General features: G+C 38.8%; 1 protein-coding gene across 1 annotated transcript in view; it reads right to left on the bottom strand.

The window, feature by feature from the left end:
- The window catches only part of Actn2 (actinin alpha 2), a 74,503-nt gene that overhangs the window by 31,090 nt on the left and 24,370 nt on the right, over positions 1-19,043 (bottom strand). Inside the window, exons 2-7 of the mRNA XM_005005241.4 lie at positions 10,759-10,873; positions 9,736-9,855; positions 8,665-8,751; positions 5,664-5,751; positions 4,006-4,084; positions 813-894 (exon numbers count right to left, since the gene is read on the bottom strand). Of these exons, the coding sequence (XP_005005298.1) occupies positions 813-894; positions 4,006-4,084; positions 5,664-5,751; positions 8,665-8,751; positions 9,736-9,855; positions 10,759-10,873 (571 nt within the window). The remainder of the gene's footprint in view (positions 1-812; positions 895-4,005; positions 4,085-5,663; positions 5,752-8,664; positions 8,752-9,735; positions 9,856-10,758; positions 10,874-19,043) is intronic.

Genomic DNA, 19,043 nt, shown 5'->3' with positions numbered 1-19,043 from the left:
TAAGAAGAAACAGATTAACCACAAACTATAATTAAGCTCTTTGCTTTTCCCTAACAGTGCTAATTAGTAAAAACAATGGAAACAAAATAATATATGAATACAATACCCTTGTGGGCAGGGTCTCATCCTCTCATCACCTCCTGCAGTACCTAGCAGAGGATCCTGCTCATCGAAAGCACTCAACAAAGGTCTATTGAAAGCTAAGTGAACCACACACAAAGCATATGAGTGATCTGTACACATATGCTTTAGATGGTGTGCCATAGGCCCAGCTCACATTAACTCGCCACATAAAAATGGCACAAAAAGCATGTGAAATAAGTCCCCAGCATGAGTGCAGCAAAAGTGCAAAATATACATGAGTTTTTCAGATCTAACAAAGTTAAAATTTAATTAGACAGTTAAAAATGAAATATGAAAGTTTGTATGGTACTCTGGTACCATATTTTATATTTAATTTTATAACTTCTAGCCAGGAAAAAGAATTTTTTTCCCTTAAGTATGTCACCAGGATTCATTTGTTAAACTTTTCTCTTTGCAGTTAAGGAAAATACATTATGGTACTGAAAAAATGTTATTTTAAAAATTGTAAGCTAAGGCCTTCTGCTTCTTAGCTGAAATATTTGATGAATTCTTTCACTATGATTTTTCTCAGTTGCTTTCGAGCAGGAGATATTTTATATAGATTAGGTCGGTAGGAGGAAACTGAATACTGCAGGTATAACATAGCTGTAGTTTTACAAAGTCCCCTGGGGTGTAGCTGTAATATCGACAGATTTTCTGTAACACAGTAAGCACAATTTTCATCTCACCTTCAGCATCCAACATTTTAGGAATATCCAGGTGCTTCTCTGCAATTTCCATTGCCAGGTTAATGTTTCCTATGGGGTCATCCTGTATTTAAAAACCAGATTTTTAAAAAATTATTGAATCAGGACTTATAAATAATGCTTTTTATATCCCTCATTTAGGGCAAGATGCCTTCCTGTTCCCACACAACCATAACATGTAAGTAACTTTCCTTACCTTTTCCCCATCACTTCAAATGTTTAGAGAAGGATCAAAAATCACGGAAACCACACAACCCATGCACACTCCATGAGAGCTAAGCAAAAGATTTGAAATGCTTTGTGAGAAGAAGACAGAAATTGTTAGGGAACCTCTCACTGATAAGGAAGAACATCCTAAACACATCAGAAGTTGTTTTCCAGCCTGTGAATAACATAGTTTCAATCATTCAAAAAAATCATGAAAGCTGGAAGGTGATCTTGGAAAACGTTTACTCCAACATACTGGATTTAAACTTACAAAGCTGGGAAAGAGAGATGATGAGAAGGTGCTGCCAGTGAGATGTTAAGCTCACTAAAGAGGTTACAAAAATCATATTTCTGTGAGATTAAATGCTAAAAGAATTTACAAAACCTTAAAATTATACATGAATTCATGAAGAAAAAATTTTTGAAGAACAGTTATTTATCACTGTAAAACTTGTTAAATACACATAACATAATAAATTTAATCAGCAGCACTTAACTGACATACTGAAAAACTAGAAGACCTAACATATTTTATTTTATTAAGCAGATTAGCTGTAATGAAATTGAAATGGGACAAAATATGATAGAAAAACCAAAATGAAAATTAGTGTCACTATAGGGATGACTGTAGTCAATTTTAACAACAAAGTCATTTAAACTTTTTTAGAAACTGCAATGCTGACTGAGCACAGTCATTTTAATACAGTGAAATATTTGAAAAGCATGGGCTTCAAAAACACAGTCAATGCGCTCAGTGAAGACACCAAACTCAACTTCCTGTCTTCATAGCGTATACAATTATTTCCAGGCCAAAAAAAAAAAATCCAATTGGCTAGTGTTTTAATTAAAGCACATAACTATTTGGTTGAAAGCAGCCATCTCACTAACCAAATCTTACTTCATACTTTATAGATATATTTATGAAGCCAAATATCTAACTAAACATTTTTTCCAAAAAAATATGGAAGGACTTTGGCATTAAAAACACAGAGTAATGACTCTGAGACTTTATGAAAGTTATCTCATTTAGACTTAATGGATAAGAGATAAACTGTTGCAGTTATGTTATTGCCTAGCTCAGTCACCTGGCCATGTGACCACAGCCAGATCACCAAAGTTGCCACTTTACTGGTGTATTATATTGGGATAACAGTACCGACTTTGGAATGAAGCTCAAATAAATGTATGTATGTGATCTTACACAAGTGCACACAATCTGAGCGTGCAAACATATTTATTTATTTGTAACAGTATTTGATCTAGAACTACTAGAGAAGTATTCATTGCAGTATTCATTTTCTCATTGTAAATGGTCAATTTCCACAATTCTGAATCTTTTCATGATGAAATTGACCATTATAAACTGCTAGAGAAGCTAAGTCTATTTGGTCCAACTTTTCATTCTGCAAATTCAATAGAGATTTATGGGGAAAAGTACATGGTCTATATATTTAAAATATTTCATGGTAACTTGAGGGATAAGAAAGCATATGCCTGTGATGGCTAGGAAAAAGCTCCATTCCTGACTACAGTATTGTATAGTCTTCATCTGCAGAGTGTCAATCAATTCTTCTCATGCTCTCTATGAGTACCAGAGGGTGAGCAAGTAAGTGATAACTCAAGAGACAAGGTAACCCAGGACACCGTTCCTGTGATTGTCCACACCACACAGAGAGGGCATCATGCAGCAGGGTCAGGTTTCACATGGAAGCACACAACACACGTGAACGCCAGCTAAGCACACCAGCACCCTGGAGGAAATGTGTCTAACTACCACTGTGGAGATGTCCAACAGAGGTAGGCCGAGCTCTCAGATCTGAATTTTCACATATTGTTATTTCTAAGGCAGTGAGACTCCCATTCCCAACAGGCCCTCATCCCTTTCTGCATCACACATTACATTTTAAAACTACAGCTAAGGAATGAGTAGGAAGCTGAGTGTAGTGACACAAACTGTAAGCCCAGCATTCTGCGAGGCTTAGGCAGGAAAACTGAAAACTTAATCAATCCCAGTCTGCACAATTTAACAATTTAGCAAAAACCCTGTCTCAAAATTAAAGAATGAAGCCAGGCATTGTACAGCACAAATGTAATCCCAGCACTTGGGAGGCTGAGGTAGGAGGATCACTGTGAGTTCAAGGCCAACCTGGGCTACATAATGAGTACAAGACCAGCTTGCACTACAAAGCAAGACCCTGTCTCAAAATAAAACAAAACAGTCAAAATGTTAAAATGTAGCTCAATGTGAAGGCCCTGAGTTCAGCCCCCAGCACACCCCCCCACCCAGAATATCAAAATGGTGATCTGAGACCTAGGCACACTAAACTTTAGGCATAAAGGGAGAATTAAAGATTTCTAAGTTCAATTTTTCTGAAAAAATATCAAAACTTCTTTTCTAATGTGACAGCTAATACCCTATAAATAATCAGACAATTATCATTAGTCTATGTGTGAGGAACAAGTTATCAATCCTGAGTTAATATATCTGCAAGTAAACTTCCAGAAAGGTAAAGGAAATTTTAGCATATATAAATCTTTCTTATTACCAAATTTTTAAGGTATCTAAAGCCTTCCTAGGAAACCAAGCCCAATCATCAAGCTTAAACAGACAGGGCTCCACCGGAAGGCTTAGCTTTTTAGTACCATCCTCCCAAACAGGTAGGTGTCCTTCCTGCCAGGTGAGTGTCTGCCCTGGCAGATGAGTGACTGCCGTGATAGGTGAGTGGCCTCCCTGGTAGGTGACAGGTAACAGGGGACTGGTCTCCCTGACAGGTGACTGTCCCCTAATGGTAAGTGTTTTCTTACTCTTTCCTGCCATCACGCAAGAAGCTCATTGGTAGAACAGCTTTTCCTAGGGGCCTTGCTATGGGCAGCTAAGATCTGTGCAATTAGTGCTGATGTGCTCACTCTCAGGATGACATGCTGAGCGCAAGGTGGGGACACTGCATGCTGGGTCACCCAGAATGACCTTGTTAAGCTTGGAGTAGTCAATGAGGTCGGGCCGATGTCTGTGGATGAGGGCACAGAGTCCAAGGCCATCTTTCCAGCTTCGCAGCGTGGAGAAGAGGAGGAACTTGGGTTAACGGACAGAAGGCAGCAGGCATGATCTGGTAGGTGGGATGTGACTTCTGTCTGGCTTCACGCACCAAGAGAGAACTGTCCCCCTTTCCTGTCCAGCAAGCTTGATGGCCCCTGGGAGGCTCACTGCATAGTTCCAGCCAGTTTGTCTCCTCTTCACTGGCCCTGCCCTATGGTCTGTCCCAGTGGGGTCTGTGCTAGCACAAATGATGACAGGAAAGAAGGTGCCTCCACTGCTGTCCCCACCTTTCCTAGTTTCTGGATTTTTTCCCACTGTCTTCTCCAAGTTACCTGCTCTGGTTCTTACCCCTCCCTACAACTGTCCAGTGTCTCAAGGACACCTGCAAGGCCCATGTCTGGGAGACAGTCTTTCCAACACGTAGGACACTTTACAAGCCTGTAACTGTGGCACTCTGGGAAGCTGAGGCAAAAGGATTAGAAATTTGAAACCTGTACCTGTGCAAATAGGGACTTAGTGAAACCCTCTCTCAAAAAATAGCTGGGGATGTAGTTCAGAGTGAAGGCCCTAGGTTACATCCCTGTAATAAAAAAAAAAAAGGCCAAGGTATGAAGGTGAAGGGGACACACAGTGAAAGCAGGTTCCTGATGTAGCCTGTTTCCCATAGGCACAGCACTAATCACTCCTTGGCCATTGTGGGTTCACAGGGGCTGGTGACAGCAGGGTTAGTGAGACCTAGGCACGGAGTCCTAGTCCCCAAGGGGTTGGTGCAAGGAGGCCCTGGTAGGAGTTCTAGTTTTCAGTGTGAGAAGCTTGTGTTTATGTGGGGCCAGCAGAAGCCCAAGAAAGTGAGTGGAAATAGTCTGGGAAGTCTGCTGTTTGTTCTGGCAGAAGTCACAGTGCTTCCTAGCTCTCTCATCTACCCAGTGACTGCTTCTAGGGATAGGATGACTTCTTTTCTCATCTGTGTTCATGAGTCCTGGCTCAGTGCTGACACCTGGTAGATATTTTAATCTCACCAATCTGTCATTTTGGTCCTTCCTTTCTCTCATCGGTCACTAACCCATTTATGTTCACTCACCATCCAAAGGTGGAAACCATAACCAACTCTTCCACCTATATAGGACAATGATAAAAATCTGCATGACCAAAGCAAGTAACAAAATCATGGTCTTGTATCATGTCTGGATTTTACCCATCCCATTCCCTATAATCTTTCAAATGTTATTTTCCTGCTTGAGTTTGGCCAGAGAAAAGCTGATGGATTAGGCATCCTGAGGGACCAGGTCGCAGCAGATGCATGAAGTCTGCAGTCTGCTAGGGTGTCTGACAAGCAAGCACCCTTCCTGTTGTCTTCTCCCACCACGAAGAGATGCCCTGCACTTAGACACAGTGCTGCCTCCTCAGCATCCCACACCTTAATGGATCTGTGGGAGCCTCCAAGCATCCAGAATTCTAAGCCTCTGTTCTCCTGCAAATATAAAACTACTGCTCAGAAAGGAGAGGGAATTTGGGTATGGAAAATCCTGATTTTCTTGGCAGCAGGGGTTTCAGGAAGATGGGAAGGGCCTCAAGAGCCCTGTGCTTACCTAGTGTGGAAGTTCTGAATATTCACATTTCTGTAAGGAGCAGTCTTCCTCTGGCACCAGAGCAGCAGACCTTCCTTGGCAGACGTTTCTGTAAAGACAAACAAGAAATTGTCCATAGAGGGACACACTCCTTAGTTCACCCAACTCCTAGATGCCTTTGAAATAGCCTCGCAGGGGCCATTCACCAACATATCAGCTCTCCTTCCAGCCTCTGTAAGCAGAAGGAAGCTGAGACACTGACCCAAGAGATGAACATTTAGTAACACTTAGGGGACTTCAAAAGAACAACACGGGAGCAATCAAAATCACAAAAAATACTAAAGCAAGACTTCAGGGTGATTAGTAACTTTCTTTTTATTTTATGTATTTTTGGTTTTTTTGACGTAGAGCCCTGCTATGCAGCCCAGACTGGGCTCAAACTCATGATCCTTTTGCCTTTGTCTCCTGAATAGTGGGATCATAGCATCATAACCCCTAGTTGGCAACTTACTCTTTTTAAAGCAAAAATAGTAACTGAAAAAACATGTGGCCTCCCCACTCTGTGAGGTGATACTTTGCATCCTAACCAATGTAAATTAAGAAAAAGGGAAATAACTGGCTGTATCTTACAAAGTTTAAGCAAAACTTACCAGGTTTGAAAAATAAAACAACAAAATCCTGAAGACTTAGTAGTGACATCTAGCTCCACATCTAGTGACACCAAGTCCCACCTAATTTCTGCCTAAACATGTCTGATCGCACTCAGGGTACCGATGTCCAACAAGGTTTTCTCCTGATGTGTTTGGCTACTTTGGTAATAGCTAACTCTCTCCTTTTCTTTCTTGGAAGAGGCCCACCCATAATTCTATTAAAGAAAACTGGCTTTTCAAAATTCTCAGGGTTTTTTGTTTTTGTTTTGTTTTGTTTTTGAGACTATGTAAAGGAGGCTGGCCTTTAACTCGCTTATGAAGCCCACGTGTCAAGCAATCCTTCTGCCTCCTGCCTCTGCCTCCTGAGTGCTGGGATCCCCGGCGTGTGCCACAACATGCAGAAAAGTATTCAACTTTATAAACAGCCTCCTTTCCTATTTAATATAGATCACTAAAACAAATGAAGTAAATTTTCTATAGATTAATAGAAATTATTACTTCATAAAACTAAACTTAAAAATGTAAGTTAGCAAATTAACATTATCTGCTGTACTGGGCCCTGAAAAACATCTTCTGGAAGGGATTTAGGTGTGCTGACATGAAATCACTACTTTTTAAATGTTCAGTTTCTTAGTCTTATGAAGAACACATGCATAATATTCTGTGACATTTTACAAAACAGTGATTTTACTATTTGGGGTGTATAAATAATAATTTTGGGGAAACTATGCTGATACCATTCATAGCTACTTCTAAAATAAAATTTAAGTTTAAAATTCATATTATTACCAATTCAGAATTTGTAACAGGGGCTAGGGTATAGCTCAGTGGTCATACTCAGCGTGCACAAGGCCCTGAATTCAACAGTCTGTACCTCCCCGCAAAAATTAAACAATCAAAAATAAATAAATAAATAAAAACCAAGGTCAAATCCAATCAATCCTTTAATGTTTGCTGGAAAAGGATTTGCTAGCCCAGCTAATGTGATAGTGTGAACAAACTTTTAAAATACAGTATTTGTTCTTTAAAGCAGACTCAACTGTTTAAATTTAGAAATGTATAAAATGTGAGGGAACTGCAACAAATTATCATTATTTTTATTTAACTTTAAAATTTTCATTAGTACATGTTTGCAGTAACAACTTACTTTTATTAAAGCAGAAGTTTCTAGGAAACATTTTGTTATTTTCATTTAGCTTAAGGGGACATCCTTTAATAAAACTTCATTGTGCAGCAGTTTTCAAGTTCAGACTATTAATTCAATCTGGCTGTCATACACGAGAGCTTGACTTGAAGTTTTAATGTGATTAAGTCTTAGTTTGATTTTTAGGTGACATGAGTGGGTCTTTGGTGTTAAAATGGAATAATCTAAGTGAAATTAAAAACTAGTTAAAGGCAAGCACTGTAGCTTACTGTAGGCTTCAAATCACCTGGTATGTACATTAAGCTAGTTCTTTGTTCTTAACACTTAATGTGATGAGTAATTAAAACCACTGGAAAAAACCAATCATGGAATCCTCTGGTTTGAGCAGAATTATAAATAGTGCCCTCATTGCTCCTCATTCTTGTACTTGGGTGTCTGCTGAGTTACAAAGTTAGGGGAGGCTGACTCACTGGACAATCCACCTGCCCTTGAACATATTCTGTGGTATACATGTTGTAATTTGAGAGTTTACTAAAGCAAAGTTCTAATTTTAAGAATACCAACTTGACATTCTTCAATAGTACTGAATTTATCAAATATTTAGGAATGTATTGGGTGTAAAACACTGAAGATTTTTTTATCTTCAGTAGCAGCCCAAGGATGAAGATTCTGTTACAATGACACAGTAGTTGTTAGGCCAAAAGATACAGGGACAACAGAGATTCTGGAAAGAAGCAGGGAAGAGGGAGAATAAGGATTGAAAGACTAGCTATTTCTATTATTGCCCCCCCCCAAAAAAAAGAAAGAAAAGAAAAAAGAAAAAGGAAAGAAGTGAAGAAAGACAAAAGGAGGGAAAAAATGAACGAACTTGGGTCAATTATTTTTGCATCCCCCCCAAATATGTATTTTGATTGTAAGCCTAAAGAACTCAGCTGCAGTTGTAAATTAGCATAATAAGAAGTTCAGAAGCTTGATAAATGCTCATTTTAAAACTCAACTTCTGTTCTGAACATGTGCTCTTCTTTTTCAAAATGACTCCACCCCCATGACTGAAACTGAGCTGCTAGGGTCTTTTCCCACACAATATATAATTTATCAAAACTTAGCTTGCATGCCTTTCATTCAACCATGTAAAAGTGACTGTTCAATGTTATAACATCCTATTCAAATGTTAATTTTCAAACTTGACTTCCAAATTATACAATTAAGACTTTTGACATGGATTTACCTTCAACTGAAATATCCTGAATAGCAAAGCGAAGGATGATGGTCCAGATCATACCCAGGGTCATTTTCACATTGCCATCAACAATTTCTATAGGGGAGAAAAATAATTAATTAATGGAAAGATACCATAGTCAGTAATTTTTCCTATAGATAAGTCTGGTTTCAGAATTGTCTGGAAAATATTTATAGAGAAGACCAGTTTATGGTTTTCTAACCACCACAATGGGTCTAGTTATAGCTGTAGTATTCATAACCAAATGTCTCCATTTTAAGTGAGTTCTGAGTTAATCACAAGCACACATCTTGAGTTTCTACAGTTTTAAGACTTTATGAGCTACAGTGTTTTGTTGTTTTGTTTTGAGACAGGGACTTACTATATAGTTCAGGTCTCCCTTGAACTCATCATGTAGCTCAGGCTGGCCTCCATCTCAAGATCCTTTTGCCTCAGCCTCCCAAGTGCTACGATTACAAGTGTGTACCACCATGTCTACCAAGATAATGTTTTAAAACAATCAAAGATAGACACAGCCTTGTCTGTACTCTTACTCTTCTTACAGCCATCCCCAGCTGGTGGGAGCAAGACTGCTGTGCCCAATGAGTTACAACGAGTCCCTAGGGGCCTCCACAGGTTCTCCATCTCTTAGAATGAGGAGGCTGCTCATCTTTCTATTAATTAGTTCATATTAAGAGACCTTGGGATTCATACATTCTTCCTTTCTCCTGTAATTGCTATAAAGAAGACACAGTGCTATAATTGACTGTATTCTTTACAAATAAGACTTGAGGGGCTGGGGATTTAGCTCAGCGGCATAAGCACCTGCCTTGCTAGTTCGATCCCCGGTACCAATAAAAATGAAAAAGACAAAAAAAAAAAAAAAAAAAAAAACCCAAAAAAACAAATAAGGCTTGAGCCTGGTCACCCACTCCTGGTACCATTTGTTCTCAGCTCTGCATGGCCCTGCAGAGGGCCTGGAACAGGTTGTCCACATCATGGTGGAGGGAGGAGAGAATTCGTGTTGCAGGCTACACCTAGACCCTGAGGTCAGTGCAGATCACATGTCACACCTCTCACCTTCAGCCCCAATAGACACCAGTTTCACCCCCTTGCTGGCTATGTAATCCAAAGCCTTGTTGACATTTGCAATCTTGTGGAACCGCATTTTCCCTCTGTCTGGTTTGGGCAGCCTTTCTCCTGTAGGATGAAAAGAGAACAGTGCAGACAGAGTCATGGCTTGGTGTGGAATCAAGAAGGTGAAATTCAGAGCCTTGGTTTTCCTTAAAGAGAAATGTTTACTCACATGGTTCTGACATGTCCTGGTTTCTCTAAATCACAGGATACAAGGAACAGCAGACTCAAACAGGATCAAGACCAAGTTTATCAGTGAGGGGCCACAGGTTTAAGATTATGTGCTTTTCAAACTGACTTTGAGAGTGTGGTTTGGCCCAGAAGCTAACTTTCACATGTGTAAAGAGAGAAGTCCATTACCCTCCCTGGAGCATTTAGCACTGCTGGCTCACTGTTTGAGGAAGTTGGGTGCCCTAGTTAAAATCACAGCAGTGGCTGCCAGAGCTTGTCTTAGACATCTGCTTATGAAGATATATGGGCCAGGGTAGGCTTGCCATCCTCCTTCCCAGGCACACTTCTGTAAGGGTGATCCATCCTGTCCAGGATGAACCAGTCAATTTGAAACTCAGGGAAAATCAAATCCCACAGGGAGCTAACTCATGTGGTCAAGAGTGCTGATGACATCGACACTGCCACTTCAGACAAAAGATGATTTCTAAAATGCACACTAGCTGGAGCAACAGTGAACAGGGTGGACGGTGATATAAATATCATTTTTCTTCTCTTATTTTCTTTTGGTGTGGGTAGTATAAGCAGTTTTTAATAAGTCCATTTTAAACAAAACTCACTCTTTCTTCAGAAGAGAAAAATAACTCCAAGAAGATTGTTCTTTGAAAAGATTTTCTTTGCCAGTAATACATGTTCTTGCCTAACAAAGTTCAAAGGATAACTTATAATGAAGTCATCTTCAAACAGATGCTGACCTACTGATTGTATATTTAAATACAGGACTAGAGTATGTGTACCCACCTGAGATGACTTCCAAAAGCAGCATGAGCTTAAGGCCATTCCTGAAGTCTTCTTCAATGTTCTCAATTTGGGTGCCAGCTTTCCGCAGGTGGGAGTTACACCAGGCTGTGAAAGTCTGCAAGGAAAACCAGACTTGTTGAGCACAGGCACCATTAGACCCCCATCTTGTGGATAACTCTTGACACCTGAAACAGCCCAGAGAGTCTCAGAGGCAGGAGCTCCCTGCACCTTCTACAGAAAGCAGAAAGTGATGGGAAGAACTGTAATTCTGGAGCTAAGATTTTAGTAAAAATTTCTTCTTGGAGACAAAAACTCATGAATTTGCTATTTCAGCTGGAGGATATTTTGCCTTCAGCTAAAAAGGCTCCCACATTTACACCTGTAACTCCACCTTCTGAAAAACTCGTCCTTTGTAGGAAAGAGACTAAATTAGGATGTACTTTATTCACTGTGTACAACAAAAATAAACTTGCTTGCAGAATGGATTCATAAATAATGTTAAAGGAATATTCAAATGTCTTTCTTTAGAGCAGAGGTGGGCGATATTGTATAGCAGAAAGGAGAAGCAAGGCAGGACCCATAACCATTAATTATCAACAAACAGTTTATCTCGGATGAACAACAGTTTTAAGCTCTTAACTTAACCAATTAAACAAATTTGCAGTATATGCATTTAAAAAATAACAACCACCACCTACTACCAGCCTATTCCGGGCTGTGAGCAGCACTAGATGCAGCCTTGTTCTTGAAGGGCTCACCATCCAGTCAGGTTACCAATCAGTAGGGTAATCTTTAGCAGAAAATGGACCATATTTTAGTGGCATCCAAAGTTATTCTGTTTATTTTTCAAGCTTCTTTTAACTTGGCTCCCACTTGTGTACTATTTCCTGCCAAAGCCAGATTAGAAATGCTTCTGGCAGCTGCTAAGAATGCAAACTGTCCCCTTGTATTACAACAGCTGCTGGGCTTGAGGACAAAGTGTCTGGCATGTTAAACTGGAGGTGGGAGGCAGGAGACACACAAATAAGGTTTATCTTCAGGATAATAAAAGCAACCTCTTACAGAACATGTAAAATCATTCCCAGCAAGATTAGAAAAACACAGTGTCCATAAAAATGATTTTCTTGGTAATAAAGATTTTTAAATCTAACAGTTACTCATTTCAAGAATTATGTGTTGGCATTAAATTCAAGGGCTAAGAAAAAAATAGAATTTCTGGGATTACAATAATAACTTTTATCCTGAGAGCCTAAATGAATGTGTTTCCCCTAAGACATATCTGAACTTTAGTCAGGTCTAGACAGGGGAATATTCTAGATCTGTATCCAACTAATGTGATAGCCCTTTGCTACAAGTGGCTATTTAAGCTTAAAATTAATTAAAATGAATCTAAATTATTAAGCCCCTGAGCTGCAAATCCCACCTTTTTAGTGCTCATGGATCAGTTGTGATATGATGTAGCTGTAGAACATTCCCATTGTCATACAGTTCTGGATACTTGAGATAATAAAAGGTTAGTTTTTCAAGGTAAAATTACTGTAAGAATCTATTATTTCCCTTGATGCACAGATGCTGTTTAATCCAATATAATCTAATTTATTGATTCTTGGTGTTACTTTTCATGTAATTTGGGTTCTGTTCAGAAAGTTTTTGCCTGTGTCTGTGTCTTCAAGTTTCACCTATTTTATTTTTCAGAAGAAAAGTGTTTCTGTTTTAATATGTAGGTCTTTAATCTGCTCTGATTTTATTTTGGACAGTGTGAAAGATATAGGTTGAGATTCAGTCTTCTGGATGTGGATAAGCCATTTTCCCAGCACCATTTATTAAAGAGCCTGTTTTTTCTCCAGCATATACTTTGGATCCACTTATCAAAGATTAGATGGCTGAATGTGCCTGAGTAGTTTCTGCATCCTCTATTCTGTTCCACTGATCCATGTCTCTATTTTGTGCCAGTACCATGCTGTTTTTATGGCAGTATCTTTGTAATATAACTTGAAATCCAAAGTTGTGATGCCTCCAGCTTTTCTCTTATTGCCTTGGATTGCTTTCTCTGCAGAATGAGGGAATTTTTTTGTGAGCTATTCTTGAATACAGAACTAATATTTAGAGCAGTGATGACAAATCCTTTAAAGTTTACAATGATATGAACAGCCTACTGCAACACATGTGCCATATATCTGCCACCACTGATCTACAATATATAAGGAACTCAAAAACTATATATAAAGACCTCTTAAAAGACCCAGTAAAAAAATGGGGAATTGAAATGAATACACTTCTCTGAAGAAGTACAAATGGTCAGTAATTACTTCCTCAAAATGTTCAGCATCTTTTGCCTTTAGAGAAATGCAAATCATAACATTAAGAGCCTATCATACCCCAGAAAGAATGACTAACATCTAATACTTAAAAAAAAAGTTGGTGAGTGTTATGGCTTATGTCTAGATATCTCCCAAAGCCTCATGCAGTCACAGGTGGGACTTTTTCAGAGGTGGCAAGATCTAGAGTGTGTGGTGCTGCAATTGATTCATGGTGCAACATTAGGCTTAAAAGCACTAGGATTAAGAGTGTGAGTGTTACCCATCCTTAGTCTGATAAGAAAGACACTGTTAAGGTTCCTTTTTGCTTTGCCACCTTGTGGGCACCATGGATTGTTCTCTCTGTGCTACTCTTCTGCCAAGCCCCCTTGCCTTAGAACCAGCCTCTACAACTGAAACCTCTATAAACTGTGAACTAAATATACCTTCCCTCCTTTAACTTTGGATGTCAGATATTTTGTCTCATCAATGAAAGAAAAGTAACTAAAAGAATTTGGCACTAGAGAAGTGAGATTGTTGCACACTATACCTGACCACATGGCTTTGGAGTATTTGGAACTGCTTGTGGGATGAGGAAGGGTTAGGACAGGTATAAAGATCCAGTTGAAAAAGTAGAGCTGAACACATTAGGGAGGTGGGAGATTCTGGTTAGAGTAGAAGGCCAGAAGACTGATAGAGGTTCTACTGGTAAAGACTAGGTACAGCAGGTTTCTGCTAGAAAGAAGGACTGAATTAACTGTTAGACTTCAGACAGTGTGTGTTATACCTTGGCAGAAAATTTGTTTACATTTTTCTCATGTCCAGAGACTTTGCCTGAGAATGAAATTAGGGGTGATAGACTAATTAATCTTGCAGAAGAAATTTCAAGGCAGTCTAATGAGGTCAGGACATAGCTGCCAGATCTATATTGAGAATCAAGAGCAAGAAGGCCAAGGGAGTGATTCAAAACAAAGCAAGTTTGGCAAGAAGGAAAGCTCCCGCAAAGTTGCACTCTGAAAAGATGGAACAGAGGAGAAATTGGTCACTGAAAAGACTCGCAAGGAAAAGTCAAGTATTTCAGAGGACAACAAAAAATATGGCCTGAGACAGCACAAGAACCAGCAGGACTCCAACTTCTCTAGCCTCAGAGTTGCAAAGGTGAAGGAATTTGCTTTGAGAAGAAGACCACAGAGAACCATGTTCCAGAATGACAGCAGCCTAGAGAATTTGTTCCTGAGGATTGAATTCAGAGTACTCAGGAATCCAGGCACTTTCCCCTTAGAGCCAAGAGAGAGGGAATGCTTAGCTACTTCTCCAACTGGCAGCAGACTTTGGCGTCATCCACATGGTGCTGGTTTTAGGTGCATGCAGAATGCAAGAGCTGTGAGGTCAGAAAGACTTCCACCCAGATTTCAGAAGAAGGCCTGGGATGCCAGGAAGTGTGCCCCTGAAAGGGCAGTATGTGAAGCTGTGAGTATGAAGCCAAAGGTGCACTGGCGACTCCAGAAGTATGGAGAAGTCAAGAATAGGGTTTATCTGAGGAAAACTGCAAAGGAGAAAAACAGGCCCAAGAAAGAGGCCATGGAAGCTATCACCACCAGAAATGCCACAGAGCCACTCAAGCCTTCTAGGGTTTGTATCTTGCCATGGATTGGTTTGAATGCTGCACATGGAACTACAGGACCTAATGTTTTCCCTGCTGGATTTTGGACTTGCTTTGGTTCCATTTCTTTTTATTCTCATAGTTATACGTATCTTTTGGAATGATAATTTTTATCTTGTACCACTGTATGTTGAGGGACAGGTACCGGAGATCGAACTCACAACCTTGTACTTGTCAGGCAGGAGCTTATGCCACTGAGCTAAATCCCCAGAGAGGGAATATAACTTTTCATTTGTACAGGGACTCACAGCTGAGTTTGCTTTAAATCACAGAAGAGCCTTGGGGACTGGACTTCACAGTTGTCAAATTCCTAACAGTTTTAGAAACTCTTAGAGATGGACTAAATGCCTTTTGTGTAAAAGAATGTACATGAGTCTCTGGGGCAAGGGTGGAATGTCATGGTTTAGGTCCTGCCAAACCTGCAGTTATGGTTCAGGTCCTGCCAAAGCCTCCTGCAGTCATAGATGGGGCTTTTTCAGAGGTGGCTGAACCAAGAGTGTGCGATGCTGAAATTAAGGATGTATGATTACTAAATCAGCCCACTGATTGGTTTGGCACCACCCTAATCTTAGTAGCCTAGAAAAATATAAAGGACAGAAAGAGGTTTGTCTTTTCCGTTGCTTGTTGCTTTTGCCGTCTTCCGCTACCACAAACTGCTTCTCCTCTGCCATACCATCCTGCCTTGGAGCCAGCTGATGACGGACAAGAACATCTACAAACTATGAGCTAAACTGAACTTTCCCCTTTTAACTTTGTATACTGGTTATTTTGTCTCAGCAGTGAGAAAAGTATCTAGGACACTGAAGTTGTGGGGATAAAAAAAAACCGTTCTATATTGCTGGTGGGAATGTAAACTACTACAACCATTATAGAAATCAGTATGAAGATTACACAAAAAATTAAAAACAGAAATTCCATTCTATTCAGCTACGCTCCTAGGCATCTTCCCCAAAAAGTCAGAGATACTATATTATAGTGATACAGGCACACTTATTTTTATAGCAGCACAATTCACAATAGCTAAATCTTAGAAATGTCCTATATGTTCATCAACAGATGAACAGATAAAGTAAATGTGGTAAAAAGGATTAAAATATGATTTGTATCTGTACCAACTCATGATGAATGTAATCATTATGTATTGCAAACATGTACTAATAAAAATGTACTAAAAACGTACTAATAAAACATATACTAATAAAAATATTTTAAAAAGAAAAAAGACTCTTATTGTCAATTGTATATATTTAACATTCTTGAATAGACAATGTATTTCCATGGTTCAAAAATCAAGTCGAACAAAAGCATAGAACGTAAACACTCTTTCTCTCACTTTTGTTCCCTCGTACCCTACTACCCTTCTCTAGAGGAAGGAAACAGGGGGTTTTCTATGTTTCCTCCAGCCACAACTATGCATGTAGGAACTCAGAGATGTATAGCTATTTTGTTTTGGTTTTTGACCCTATAACACAAATCATAGTATACACCTTGTTTTATATCTTGCTTGTTTTTACAAACTTAAGAAATGTGACCTGGACATCATTCCCCATTAGCACAGATCATTCCTTTATTTGCAGCTGCCTAGTAACTCTACTGAACTGTACATAACATACTTCATATTATAGGTTCCCTATGAATGGACATTCAGGTTGTTTCTAATTAAATTTTTTTAGCAAAGTCATCCCAGATCCTTCCTGGCCTCAAAACTACTTCAAGAGATGTTTTTTAAGAAACAAATGTTGAAGCTAATTGTATACAGGACATTCCTCATTTAATGACTGAGTTACAGTCCTCCAATTTGGTCATTAGTTGGTTGTTAAATGAGAAACTGTATATAATATTAAAGTATAATATTTGGAGAAAAGAAATGGTCAAAGGAAACTCTAATTTGATGACTCTGATTTTATTTGCATAACTCTTATGTGCAGTACTGTAATGTATAGCAGAACATAAAACTATAGTACAGTACTATATAGTAGAGTCATCAAAAATATCAGTACTGCAAAAAAGGTATACTGTACAGAAAAAGATACTAAACCTCTATAAATAATATGTACAGAACTGTACCCCCCAAAATAAGAGGAATTTTAAGTATAAGCAGCAGGTTGTAAGTCCTACCAGTCATTGAACAAATGGTTGTTAAATAGGGAATACCTGTACCTGATGTTACAGGAAAGGTACAGTGGAAACAGAAGGATGTAATTCTCAAAGTAACAGAGACAAAGTATAGTGGTTTAAACATTTACAGTAGTTTAAACATTTGTTTTTATTTAATTCTACTTTAAAAGGACAAGTACCAAACGTAATCAATATGTAAGGGATTTATTTGTACTTTTAAAAATTTATTATAGTAAAAGATACACTGCCACTGATCTCCCTCAAACATTCCCCTCACTTCAAACACAGTTGTTCCATCATTCTTACCACTTTCTGAAACAGTTTTGGAAGTCCTTTTTCATGAGTATTTTTTTATGATTGCCGCAACGTCCTGAACCAATTCAAAACATTTATGTAAACTTCTGCCAAATAAAAACATCACAGTGTGCCTTTATCCCACTTATTCCTAGATCTAGCACCATGCTACTTTTTGGCTCTTTCCCAAAATCAAAATGACCATGAAAGGTAAACGTTCTGAGTGGATTCTAGACAGCACAATGAAAGATACTCACAAAACAGGACTTCTAGAACTGCTTCAGACAGTGACAAGAATGTTTCAGTAAGTCAGTTCAAAGTGGGAGTATTTTGAGGTGAATTAACAGCAATGTCTTTTATTGTAATATATTTTAAAAATGAAAACATTTACAGTATTTTTAGATCACACCTTGTATTGCTGGTTTAAGTCACCACAACTTGTTATCTAATTATTTAAAAGCCTCATAATAAAAATATCAGATATACTTTTGGACACATGTCCATGGTCATTCATGAAGTTATGAATGCCTCCTGACCTCTGCAGCAGAATATTGTGAAAGTCTATCTGATACTACCTTTTCATAGCTATACCTGCAATCAAGGTAATTTGCCATAGATGAGTGATTCTGTTGTGAAATTCAGAGAACAAATTTAATCTAAAAGGTCAATTTACTTACTTGAGTTACGTCTAATGAAGTTTCCTTACCTTTAATGAGTTCTCTTAAGAGTCAGGAAGGTGGTGACTAACCAGTTTAAACATGGAAAAAAGATTCTTTCCTATGGTAATTGCTTGCAAAGAGGCCAAAGCACCCAGAAAAGGAAATTTAAACTTTAGCAAAAGGTTTGATTTTCATTCTTTTTACATTTTTAAATACCATGGCTCAGGAGACTTGCTATATATTTCTATTGATGAGGTTTCTATGAAAATCCTTTTGATCCAGGATGAGATACAAAAGACCCACAGCAACAACACAACCCAACACATGTTACCAGGGGCTTGAGGACTTTCTTGAGTCAGTGGTTGCATTTTAAAGACTTTGGAACCTAAAACCTAGAATGTTCAAATGGATATGCAGGTAGGTCCATGTGATTTTGGAGGTGGGCTTTGTTCAAACCAGATTACCAAGCCATACGTCCTTGCTGCAGAGAAATGGCACTTTATGAATCAGAAACAGCCCACGGGGGAAAGATACCACTGTACCCCACTCCATAGTTAACCCAGAAGCTTCAAGGCACAATGAGATTGTCCAACATCCTCCCTTGCTTTCAAGTGAAGCCTTTCTTTATCTCTTTATTCTCCATTCCTCTGCAACTAGTGATAAATGCAAATGTTCTTAGCATCTCAAAAATCCAAGACATAAAGATGTTTCAGAGCCACCCAAAGGAGACTACAATGGGAAACCACAAGACCATTTATTGCCAGAATAAAAAACAAATCATCTTGGACCTTATCAACTTCCAAATAGTCTAAGGTAAAGCAACCGGGAAATGCACTGAAGTTACAGAAAAGAAAGAACTGTAGTGACTGTTTTCTCACTGTATATAAGAGGTAGTCAAAATGTATGGTGAATGTTTTAATCTAAAAACTATTATAGTAAGATACACTGCCATTAATCCCCCTCAAGATACTCTCCCTCATTTAAAACATTTATCCCATCATTCCTGCCAGTTTCTGAACCAGTTCTAGAAGTCTTCTTTCATGAATGTTTACAAATTATGCTACGAAATATGGTGAATGCTCCTGCTGAGGGCCATCCAATAGAAAAGCAGACTCATAAAAACATAGTGTATCCTCATCCACCTTATTCACTAGATGTGGCACAGTGAAATTTCTGGCTCTTCTGCGAAGTTGAAATGACCATAAAAAGGTACATGCTTTGGATTCATTCAGGCCATCGAGGCAGCCATGACAA

The sequence above is a fragment of the Cavia porcellus genome, unplaced genomic scaffold (genome assembly GCF_034190915.1).
Source record: "Cavia porcellus strain 051 isolate PalLab524CR breed Dunkin Hartley unplaced genomic scaffold, mCavPor4.1 scaffold_13, whole genome shotgun sequence".
Taxonomy (NCBI): Eukaryota; Metazoa; Chordata; class Mammalia; order Rodentia; family Caviidae; genus Cavia; species Cavia porcellus.
Note: the sequence above shows the minus strand (reverse complement) of the source record. Positions and strands in the feature narration are given on the sequence as shown.